Below are 13,238 nucleotides of genomic sequence, written 5' to 3'. Positions count from 1 at the left end.
TTCTTATGACAGATACGTATATAAAAATGTTAAATTATTAATCATTCATATTCAAACATCACTAACCATGAACCTGGTGCTTTTCAAATCTAGGTTGTATTTTGCTAATTCAGTGCATTTTTAAAAATCTTGCAACGCCCTCCAAACATTTTCGTACATGGCAAGCTTGTCATCGTTTATACTATCATCTTGATAAAATGTATTATTTTCATTATAAAATAAAGAAACATCTTGATCCTGACTTTTTTCAATTTCTTTTCGACCTTTACTGTTTTCAGTTCTTACTTTATTGTTAGCACTTTTTTCACTGCCGACGACTTAATTTACGTGTTTTTTAGTGCCTATTACATCTTTGTTTGCACCTTTTTCAGCTCGTACTTTTTTACTTGCATTTTTTTTACTGCCTACTTTTTTATTTGAACCATTTTTAGTTTCTACTTCTATTTTCACACTTTGTTCACTGTCTACTCCACTATTTACACTTTGTTCACTGTCTTCTCCACTATTCACACCTTGTTCACTGCCTACTTCATTATTCACACCTCGTTCACTGCCTTCTTCATTAGTTTCATCAACTTCAACCGCCTCACCGTTATCTTGATTGTTCCGGGCCGCAGCAAGGAACTCATTTATAAATGATCGATCCTCTCCTCTTTGTTTCACCGCATCACCGATACATCTCCGTAGTTCATGTATCGTTTTTGAGTTTTCTTCTAATATTTTCTCCAGCTCAGATATTTTCCTGCGGTCTTCATCCAAAGCAATTGGAGGATTTTCCTGGTCGCTTTCGCTCATAATTAACACAATTTTTAACTAGAAACTGCGGTAATAATTTATTTTTTGATATCAACTGTTTTAATTTTCTTGTAATTAAAAAGTTTTTGCACTACTTAAACTTTAAAGATCGTATTTGTAAGTTTTGAAGCTAAGACGTTTGTAGAAATTATAAAAAAACATGTGACAGAAACTCAATTTTAGTTTTGAAAAACTTTTTAACTAATTTAGGTTCAGAGCAAAGTTAAGAAAAAATAAAAATTATTGAACTGCAACTGGAGGTATGTGTATAATTATAACTATTTAGCAAACTAAACTAGTACCTTTATTATATCATGCTGTATATAATTAACTTTTGTTAGGTGCTATGTTTTAACATATGCAGCTTGTACTGAAATAAAAAGTTTATTAGTAGCACCTTTGTACTTCACCTATATACAAAAAAGTCTAATATTTGTTTAAAGTTGCTCATATTTTATGCCGGTTATATACATGAATATAAAACAAAACTTGATCGAACTGATTAAAAACTAAATTTTGATCTGTACTTAAACATAAAGTTTTGTATAAGTAATCATTTTTCAAACAGTTTCTGAGTGATTACAATTATTAATTTTAAACCACCGCAATAGAAATATATTAGCTTAATTTATAAAATTCAGTATGTATTGATAATGAAACAAGAGCTTTCTTAACTTAGTATCTATTATCTAACTCTAACAAAAGAACGTTTTTTACACTTGTACTTTAGAACCCATTATTTATTTTCTAATCATTTCGACAAATGAAGATTAAAAGAAAAACAGTTAAAAATTTCATTTGGTATATCTCATTTTGTGCTAACTTACTTTATTTTTTATTAATTGTGCTGCATTTCATGTATATTCTTATGTAAAATTATTCATATCATATTGTGAAGAATTGGTTTTTAGTTAAAGCTATTGGTATGTAAACAAATTTTATTTTATCCGATATTTTATAATAAAATAAAAAAGTATGTACCATAAACTTGTACTTTTTAAGTAAAGAAATAGACTATGTTTTTCGGTATTTGATAATTTATTAAGCGAATAGTTTGTTTCAAAAACATTAATGTGTATAAAAATAATTCTAAAAGTAAAATTTGCTAGTATTTTAAAAATATATAGCTGAAAAACCAAACATAAGTTCTTGCACTCAAAAGATTCAAAATGTTAAAAAAAAGTTTCAGTAAAAATATAAAATAAATAAAACGTCTTGTAAACACAAATTTAAAAAACCCTTCAAGGTTCTTTATTGTTTATATAAGTTCATAAATGTTGAGAATAACTGCCATATTTTTGATATTTAAGCTTTTTGTATGTATAGCTGATGTAGATAAAACGTTTTTTCTTTACTTTTATTGTCATTTACCGTGTATTAAAAATAAAGTGAAAAATTCCACGAAACTAACAACTACTAGTATTGAGAAACCTAAACTTTTAACAATTCTGCTTTGAAAGTCAATTCACCAGTAATTTCACTAAGAATCAAAAACTTTATTACCAAAAAAACATACCACTCGTTTCAAAAATTTAAACTAGTTAAACATTGATTTGATAATAAAATTAGAAAGTTAAAGTTATATTATTTATAAGTAGAATAATTTTATTGTATTCTTAAAAGTTAAGGTGCTCAACAATCGAAAACAGCGCCAATTTCTCAGCTTTTTCAACAAAATTACTCCGTATAAGCTAGTGTTTTACGTCAAGGGTAAGAAAAATGCATCATCTGCAAAAAAAAAATCTGGAGACTTGCTAATAACGTAGAAAGTAGCTAATGCAAATAAAACCTCTATTTTGATATAATTCAAAACTTTTTTTATTTTAACATACTAGACTGCTTGTTTTTCGCTAATCTCATTACAACTTTGCTCTCATACATGATTAAAAAAATTATATTAAAAAAGTTGTTGCCCGTAAAAAAGGTTTTAGTTTTAATTTTTCAAAAAGGAGGAAAGAGAAAATTAGGCTAACCACTTTTAAAGCTGCTTGCCTTAATTTTTCTTATTATTTTTTCTTTAAACTGTTCTATCTTATTAAACTTGAAAATATAATGTATATTGTGAACATTATCATGTACAAGTTTTGTCCAGTTTTTTAAAGTACTTTAAAAAGTTCAAGTATATTATTGAACTGCTCTAACTTCTTTTTAAAAAAGCTGTCAGCTACATTAACAGATTAACAAAAGTATGTAATTTAAACGTGGTAAGTTTTTAAACAAACTTTGCAGAGCTGTTTTATTAATTTTGGTACGTTTAAGTTTATTTTTAAATAACGGATTATTAATTTTCCAGTATATTTTTTGTTATGATTTTTCGAAAAAAATGTTTTTCGGATATCGTACTGAATATACTTGGTTTTAACATTTTAATTTCCAACAAAATTTTGGCATAGTGTCAAGATTGTATATGAACAAATTGCTAAAAAACTACTTGGAAATGACATCATTAGTTGTTCAAAAAAACAAAACTTTATTCTGTGTTCAGATTTTTTTATTATACTTATTGATTTTTTGGCGCTTAATTTTTTAAAAGAAATTTTAATAAGTTTATAATTCAACTTTGTATATCAGTTTAAATGAAAAAAAAAATTACTTAAAAATTTTTAGTACTAATTAAGTTTTACAAAAATATTTTCTTTTGATAATTGAATCTTATATACTACTTTGAAAAAGTTTTATTATGTGTAATGATACTTTTTACAGAGTTTTGAAAATAATCTATTTTAGTCCTTAGTCGAAATACGGGTTACTAAAACAACTTTAATTTTTAAAAGCTTTCTACTACAAAAATACTTATTTTTTAATTTTAAAGTTATTTTTCGAATAAAATTTTATACAACTTGCGAAAATATAGTAGCTAATTGTTTAAAAACTGGTACATAGTTATTCTGTGAGTAGGATAATTATCAAAGTCTGATTTTTAAATGCTAATAATATTGAACAAGCTAAAGCAATTTATTCTGCTAATTTAGTTCAGTACTGTATACTTATCTAAAAATTCTAAATAACTTTATAGTTTATTATGAAATCATTAACCTGAGTAAAATAACAAGTTAATAAAATACATTGTTTAACACATATAGCAAAACAAAACAAAAATAAATATTTTTAAACAAAAAAAGACTGTTTATAAAGAAAATTTTTGTACAAAGAAGGATAGATAAATCCATCATTTAACTAGACTTTACTAATTACGTAAACTAAATATAAAACGATTTATTTTACTTCACATGCACGAAGCTTTTGTGTATTTTTCCAAAGCGTTGTACATAATAGTTCTTTTAAACAAACTTGGACTTAAAAATAAATAATGAGTTTTAATCAAAATTATAGACAAATGTATAAAAGTTTTAAAGGCTAAAAAGTCAAAACTTGTTATGTTGTATTTTAAAGTCAATAAAACAATCATAAAATTTAAGACTTAAGCAAAACAAATTACTTTTGCTAAAATTTACACAATTTTTTCTTCGATTTATTTTTAAACTTAGAGCTTACATTGTTTTGGTTATAATACTTATCTTATTTTTTCATACGTTTTAAGCAATAGAATGCAACTTTTCAGTGTTTCACGATATTCAGTAAATTTTCTATCGCCTAAATACGTATAAAAGTATTTGCTGGTATAGACGACCTAAATTTTTGCTCTTGATATTAATAATAAGGGTAGAAGGATGCGCAAAAGTTAAAACACTATGAATTAATTAAAAAAACACTGACAAATTTATAACAGTTTCACGAAACGAATCATCTTTTATTGCAAACCAACAACGTTCTTAAGATGCTCTTCATGCTCTTTAGAAATTTCCAGTTTTCTTGTAATAACTTTTAACACTCCTTCCTCCAGTTCCATCTGATTTCTCAGAATTTCTATCAAAATTTCACCGATTCCTCCGGCTCCTTCCGCCCGCGGTTCGACTTTTTTTTGCAACAGTTTCGGCTTCGTGGCTGAGTTTTCAGTTGTTTTCTTTTCGGCTGCTCTTCGTCTTATGGCTGCTATTGCTGCTGCCCTTGCTCGTTCATAATAGGCTTCTACGGCTTGTGTTTCTGGAAAAGGTTTTTATTTAAATTTTTTGAAGAGTTTTATGAGCTTTCTAATTGAAATGAACTGTAAACTCGATGTTCAAGTTGCAATCTCTGTAAAGTTGTGCAGCCGAGATGAATAGGTTTGATTGCCCAAACATAAAAAAAGTGGTTAAATTTTTTTGTTTATTCCTGTATATATTTGTTAATTCATTGGTGTAAAATCTTTTGGCCGACATATCTGATATTACGAAGAAGTTATGTAAAAATTTTAAAATTTCAAAACTTTTATTAAAGAAAAATACAAAATCAAAAATAGGCTTGTTGCAAAATTTAGTAAGCAAAAATTACATGGCAAATAAAATCATCTAAGATTGTTTGAAAATCCCAAACTTTATAACAACAAGTGCTGTAAAGAGCCTTTTGATAAGTTTTAAAAATATATATTATAACATAAATATATTTAATTTTGTTTTGCTCAAATTTAATAATAAAAGCCTAATGTTAAAATTCAAACAAAATATCAGAAGTTACATCTAATTTTGTTGAACTATATAACTATTTATTACATTGTTACTTCTTTGTTCTAGCTTGAAACTGCTATCTAGCTGCATTCGCTCAGCCTATTATAAACTTCATCAGCCATAAAAACCATTAGAAGCCGACATGAAACTTTTTGTTACCCAAATTGCCACAACTGTTTACTGCTGAACAATTTTCAATTTGTAAGTAAAACAAACCTTTTTTGAGCTCAGAAGCTTGACCTGCAGCAACTTTAAAAATATTTGAAGAAGCAATACAGCACACGAGAAGTAGTAACGAGACCCTCATATTGTGTGAATATCAAGCTGGGACCGTGGTAGTCAAATTCGATACCAGACTAAAATTTGGCGTTGATCTTCCAAATACCAAACAGTTTGCTGTCAGTTGTGAGCTGTTGTGTTTTAAACGGAAAACACCCACTCCATTGCACAGGAAGTCAAGTGGTAAAAGTTGTGACTTTGAGAATTAAAAAAACGTATTTAAAACTAAATGTTTGAAAAAAATATTTTATTTAAAAACATTCATCGAGTTAAAGCGTTCATAAAAATATTGTGAAGCTTTTTAAAACGTCGTAAAAAACAAAAGTAGCATCTTTAAACAGATAGTTTGGAAATTTGATAAGTTTAAAACGGAGCCAAACTGTTAGTACTAATATAATATTAATTTAATATAAATTTCATGTTATCTGTTATAAAGAAAAAATGGTTTGAAATTATAATTAAAAGGTAAACCGAAAAAAATCTAGTTTTGATACATAATCTTTCGAAAACTAAGTTTTTGACTTTTAGTAAACTTTTTCAATGTGAAATATTTTTTTAAAGTCAAATTATTTTTATAAGAATTTATAGGTTTTGGTTTTTTTTTTTTTGAAAACATAAAGTTTTGAAATGGGTATATTGAAACATACACAACTTTAACTCATTCTACAATTCTACTAAAAACGAGTAATATTATGTTAGTGTAACATACATGTAAATCTAATCGAAACCGTTTCTTTTTCTATTATTAACTCATTTAAATGCTGTTTAAAAAAAATTATTAAAATAATTATCTTAAAAATACGTATGATTAAAATTTAATTTTTTTTTAAGTAAACCTGGCCCGCATTTTAAAGAAACTCTGTATGGTCTTTTAAAAGACTTGCAATTTATAAAAATCTTTTTAATTTTTATAATTCAAAGATGAAAAATCTTCGTTTAATTTACTTAAAAATAACTTTATAAGTTAATAAAAAACAAACCAAAATATATTTTATTCAAAAATAAGCTGCTGTGTTTGAAAAGAAAAACCCTCACATTATTATAGCAAGTCAACTGCAAAATATTTTTGAACCAACAAGCTTAAAAAGTAAAAATGTATTAAAAGATTAATTTTTTTTGTTAAAAAAAAACATGTTTTAGCTTAAGCTCCGTTAAATACTTTTTATGAATTTCATTCTAAGCAGTGTGTTTGAAACCTTTTGTTTTTAATGTAGAAAAGTATTACTTAGCTGTGTGTAATTTTAAACCTTTTAAAAAGAAGCTAAAAGTTGTTTTCTTTATTCTTAAATGTATCTAAATAATAATAGAATACTGTTATTGAAATCATATAATTTAAAAGACTTAAACGTTCATATAATCAAAACACAAAAACGCAAAAACAAAGCTAAACGACTGTAAAATTTAAGACTTTTATTTATAATTTTGTAAAGAACTTTAATCATAAAGTTAAAGAATATTGAGTATAACTTTGTACACAATTTGTGGTGTACGACTCGATAACCGAAAGGTTTTTTCGTACACTAGGTCCTTAGACCAAACTTTTTGAGCGCTTTTTTATCGTTTAATAAACAATATATACATAGTAAAATTAAATGAAGAGATTAGCTAGTTACAATGTTTAAAGATCTTAACTTATAAAAACTTATGCTCAACATCAAAAAAGTACTTATAGTACCTTCAAGTTATTCCGGTACTCAAGTACTTAACTTTTTTTTTAAGCTCGCACATTTTTGTTTAAGCAAAGGCTGTTGTGATTTAAACAAAAAAGAGTGTAGGCTGTTGTACAAAAATCCCACTCAATCACACAGAATTTAAAATGCAATAACTTTTTGACACAAAAAGTTAAAAATCTAAAAAACTGAAGTCGCTTTTTTGTTTAAAATGTTTAACTTAACTGTGGCCCTCATAAGGAACGACTTTTTTATAAAACTTCATGACTTTCAACTCAAAGGTGTGAACATTAAGAGCTTTTAAAACTAGTTTTACAAACTAAGTAAGTCATAATGTATTTAAATCTAATTACAAAAATAACCTTAGTATTTAATTATTTGGTCCGTTTTCTAAATTTATTAAATTTTTGCAATATATTTTGGTTAATTTGAAATTTGTTTCATACTATTGTTTTAGTAGAGTTTAAAACAAGTTTTTCGAATTAATATATTTTTACAGAAGTAATCATATATTTATCTATATCAAAATATAATTACATTAAACTTGAATGCTCGTTTAGAAAAGCTAAATTTAATTTATACGATTAAAACTAAAAAAGTTATTAGTGTAAAAACTTTATAATTAAAAAAATTTAATTATCATAACACTTACAAACACTTGTATTTCTTTGTCTTATCACGCAGATTTGTTTAACAGTAATTCAGTTACAAAAAGTCTTATTAAACATGATAAAAAATTCAAAACTTAAAGCTTTTTTATCAAAATATAATTTTGTATCTAAAAATATAAATTCTTATTCTAACTTATAAAAAACTATAGTAAATTTTTGGAAAAAATATATGAAATGTAAACGTATTATAAAATTATACAAGCTGTGCAGTCAAAATTTTATACATACATGTTTGTTTAAGCAGAAGGTTTTAACGCGAAAACGCATTTGTTGAAAATAAAAATTAAATAAATATAAATTTATTACTTATATGCAACCAATAATTGGTATCAAAAGCAAGTTTTATAAATAATAAATTCAAACGACATTAGACGACTTTTTTTTATAAAATTTTAGCTGTGAACGACGCAATCAAACATGATAGCCAGTTAATTACCTTATATGGTAGCTGACTTAAATAAGATAGCTTCTCCATAGAAGAAATTTTTAAGTTAGTTACATTTTGAAAACCGAGTATTATAAAGTTTCTTCAGATTTTTATTGTGAAAAAATCATAACACTCAAATGGTATTTAGAGTCGGCTTCTCACTCTCCTTTTGACATGAGTTTGGAGTAAACAAAATAACTAAAAGTAAGAAAATAATGAAGCTTTGCAAAACAAATAAACTTGTTTGCTATGTTGCGACAGTTGTCAGACAAAAAATCTTGACCGTTTCGCTAAAAGAATATAATCCTTTGTAGTAGTAAAATTAAAAGACAAAATTGCATAACAACATAGGGACTTTCCCGTTTGGTTACCTGGAAAAATCTTTTGGGCACACAATCAATCCTACCCATCAGAATTCACATTCTAGAACTTTTCAAAGGATTTGCAATACTATTTCAGATCCCTTCAACGTTCCACCTATCAAATGTTTTACACTGTGCAATACCTGCAGAACAAATGCAAGCAACATCTCTTTGTACACCGCTCGCATTTCTATCAAAATAAATTTCCTGTCTAGTAAGTAGTAAGAACACTTTGCGAAATTGTTGAATATATTCTGATTTATAAGCCTCTTTAGTAATGTGCAATTGAAATTGTCTGTTGACGCTGTGAAGTTATAAAAACGAACTTTATAATTTAATCTGCGTACAAGGCTTGACTGAAGTAAGTACGAACCTTAAAGCTTGAATGCAAAACGAAAAGTAAAGTTCGTACCCGCTTTTTGATCAACTACACATTTGAGACCAAACACATCAATGATCAACTCACTACAAGCTTTAGCACCATTAAAACTTGCTTTAGCTTGGATATCTTAACTAATTTAGAAAAACTACAATCGACACAAAACCCCAATCGGCTGTACATTGTGTTTTCGGTAACCTACTGTTCGACGGTATCCTGTGAAACATGCCGCAAACGACTGTAACCTTCCATCGAGGGTGACTCCGTTGTATCTTTTTAAGTTTTCGGAAGGAAAAAAATGAAACATGGTAGTACTATGAGATAAAGATCGACCAGTATTACGTCATAAAAGCGTTTGAAGCGCGACTTGAAGAGAATAAACTTCCACAACTGACGAGTGTAGATTTTTGATGACCGCATCAGTCAGAGAAAAGTTTTAACAGATAATACAAAAGAAAAAACAGAGAAATCGTCAGTTTGTTTTTTTTGTTTTCACTTTACATTAACTTTGTTATTATGTTTTGTGTGTACCGCTAACTAATATTGTGGTCAAGCAACCTAAAGTCTATTTTAGTCGCTAGTACTACTGTCATCACGTGTTATTTATTTTTCAGAGAACACAAGCAGAGAAACCATAATCTGAAATTGGTACACTCACACCTTCTTGTACTTCCATCGTATCAAGGTTTAAAATTTCAACAGAGCTTGTGTTGCCATTCCTAGTTCCGAAGATATAAACATTCGGTCCAAATTTGCATGAGGCGTATCTGCCTCTTGCAACAGGAAGCTTCACTTGAAGCAGGTCAATTTTTCCATTGTTTACATCGATCCTTTCAACTGTGTTGGCGCGTCTGCCACAAGCACACCAACCACCCACAATGTAGATGTGGTTTTTGTGTACTGCAGCTTGATGACCAAATCGTGCAATGTTAAGCTTAAAGTCACAGAACTTCCATTGCTTGTTTCCTTCTTCGAAAAGTTCGATGGAATCCAAAACTTCGCATTTTTCGTTCTTTCCACCAATAGAGTACAAGAGCCCGTTGAAGTTCACTAGAACGTGCCCGCAAGTCCTTACATTCAAACTTGCAAATTCCTCAAAGGTTTCAGTACTCGTGTCAAACAGAAAGCAATTGCTGGTCATTGGCTGATTATCAACACGGCCGCCTGCAACTAACAACGAATTGTTTTTGTAACAGCAAGATGCAAATAAATATCGAGATTCCTTCATTCTTGCGACCGTTTTAAAAGAATTCGTAGAACGATCAAGTTTATCTATTGTGTAGTTATTCTTACCACCAACTAAAAAAATGCAACTGTCGACGACCACCGACCCGTGACCATGTCTGCTGCTCGAAAGATCTGGGAGTTTTGTCCACTGCTGACTTGAAAGGCTGAATGAGTAGCACGATGTTGGGTCATTCCCACCTCCGAACAACCACAGATCTGTAAATAATCATACAACTTTGTTTTTTGATTTGTATTAAAAAGTATACTTTATGAATTTTTTGAAAACTCAAATTACTTTGATAAAATAACCACAACTTAGCAGATAAAAAACTTTTGCGTAGTTTTTGGTTTAAGTGTGTGAGGCATAGTTGTTTTGAATTATAGTTATAAATAAGTAATAAATTTTAATGTAAAAGCTTTTTAAGTAATAACAAAAAAGTATTTTTAGTTGTATGTGAACTTTTATAAAACATTTAACTTGAGCATTTAAGAACAAGCTTAGCGTATGATTTCTTACAATATAACCCCGAAAGACATTTTAAAATTTTCATTAATAATAATTTTTTGCTTACAAGTCTAGGTAAGTATTTTTGCAACGAATCATTATATTTAATTTTAGTATATTCACTAACTTTCTTGAACTACATTAAATTTAAAAACTAAAAAAAAACGTTTTTTTACAATTTTTTCAAGTATTGAATTTTGACCTGAGCAATTTAGCTATTAGGTTTTAATAAAAATTTTATACTTTAAACTTAAAATAACTTTTCTTTTGTTGTTGAAATTTTTGAAGTTCATTTTTCAAATGCTTGATTTCTGCTGCTGAATGTTCTTAATCTGTTTGAAAGTTTATCACAAATACATGTTTATACTTTAAAAATGTTCATCAAACACGCAAAGTAATTTGTGCACACTTTTGTAAAAAAAAGTAGCTTTAAAATTTTTATCGACACAATTAAACATATACAAGAATTTTTCTGGACAAGACGTTAAACTGTATCCAAATAGTGTACGGACTCGATAACCGAAAAGCTTTATTCGTACAATAGATTCTAAGACTAAACTTTTTGGAGCCGTTTTTTGTCGTTTGAAAACTTTTTACATGATTTCCAAATGTTTTTGAGAACTTTTTCCAGATTTTCTAAATATTTTCCAGGTTTTTCAAAGTACAAGTTTTCGGGTCTACCTTAAGTACAAAATTATCTTTAAGTTAAGATACGGTCTGAATTAGTATAACAACATTTTAAAGATATTGTAAAGCTTCTTTAAATGTGCGATTTAATAAAAATAGGTTACCAATCGTAAAATAAAAATATTTTTGACAGCCTTTTTGTATCAAATCCAAATTTCATTGCTTTACATTTAAGTTTTATTTTAAATTTTAGGTTTTTTAGTGATTTTTTTAAGAACTCCAGGTTTTTTATTGAACTTTGTTCATAATTCCAGTTTATTTCTTTTTAAATTTCTCAAATTCCAGGTTTTTGAAGTATTCCTGGTTTTTTGGCAATACTGATATATATTCATAGGTAAGGGAAAAAGATTAGTAGAAAAAAATGGAATTTAACTTAAAAAGTAATTTAAAGTATTTTAAGCAGTAGATTGATAAGTGTAATTAACAATATTTTGTTTCCATTAGAATTTAATTGTTTAAATAGCTAAACAAAAAACACTCTTACACATATTTTACAAAGTGATATGCTATAAAAGAATGTTATATTTAATAACTACCTTTAACAAAATTTTTAGCTTTAATTTTCAGTGTTTCGTTTTCTTTCTTTAGATCATCAATGGTTGTTTTCAATTTCTCTGTGTCTGTATTGTTTTTGAACTTATTTTTTAAGGTTTCAAGAGTAATGTTTGTGTTACAAATTAAGCTACTTACTTTACTTGAAATAACTTTACGTTTTAAAATTAAATAAAAGGTGACACAAAAGCTTTTTATAATTTTACAGACTTTTATTAAGTTACAACTATTTGAAAACATTTAGCCTTCTTTATTCTTAAGAAAGTGAACAATTCACAAAAAATATAAAATTGTAACTTGAAATAATTTCTGTAAGTTATAAAATCTAATGTAATACGTTTTTAGCAGATTTATTAAGGTTTTTTAAATGGTTGCTTTATTATTAAAACAACTTATTTATCATGTTTTGGTTTATAGCTTTAAAACCAATTCCAAATTAAAACACTAATTATATTTTTAGTAACTATAAAAATTTCAACTATTTTTTGTAATGTTTTTAAACTTACATAGACAAAATAAAGAATATAGCTTTGCTTTTCTAATAGTTTAAACACTCTACCTACTTTACTTATTTATTTTACTAAAAATAGTCTAAAATAATTGATTAAAAAATCTAATCTTACTGTAGGCCGATTTAATTTCATTTAATTTTGAAGTTAGAAATTTATTTTCTTCACACAACTCAGCTATTTTCTTTTGTAATGACTCTGCCATTTCTACAATCTCTAAGCGTCTAGAAAATATTTGTTTTAAAAATTTCAAATGTTCTTCTTGTTTCTGAATATTTTTTTTGATTTAAGTTTTTCAAAATTGTGCTTTAAACTTATTAGAAAAAGTTTTGAGTATACCTTAAATAATTTAAAATACAGTCTTCAAGTTGGACTACTTGAGTTCTAGTTTTTTAGTAGGTCAAGTATATTCTTTAAGTTTTTGCATATTAGAATTTAATTTTATGAACTTTATAAGAAAAATGATTGCAATATGTATCCGCTAAGACTTAAAACAGATGTTTTGTAATGTATAACGAAAACTTTAACAACTTAAAAATAGACTTTCTGTAAAGAGGTAATACTGTTTTGTTATATTAATTATTTCGTGCATTTAACTTATAAATTTACTTTCTGAAAAGTCTAAGTCAAA

The 13,238-nt window shown here is 27.0% G+C and overlaps 1 protein-coding gene across 1 annotated transcript; it reads right to left on the bottom strand.

Moving 5' to 3' along the window:
- Positions 1 to 9,737: 9,737 nt before the first annotated feature.
- Positions 9,738 to 12,812, bottom strand: LOC145844932 (kelch-like protein 40). The gene is made up of 2 exons (XM_082952350.1): positions 12,722 to 12,812; positions 9,738 to 10,570 (listed from the first exon to the last, which is right to left on the bottom strand). Exons 1-2 carry the CDS (start codon positions 12,810 to 12,812, stop codon positions 9,738 to 9,740), a joined length of 924 nt encoding a protein of 307 aa, XP_082808476.1.
- Between the last annotated feature and the right edge of the window lie 426 nt (positions 12,813 to 13,238).

The sequence above is a fragment of the Thalia democratica genome, chromosome 9 (assembly GCF_965202585.1).
Source record: "Thalia democratica chromosome 9, ktThaDemo2.hap1.1, whole genome shotgun sequence".
Lineage (NCBI taxonomy): Eukaryota > Metazoa > Chordata > Thaliacea > Salpida > Salpidae > Thalia > Thalia democratica.
Note: the sequence above shows the minus strand (reverse complement) of the source record. Positions and strands in the feature narration are given on the sequence as shown.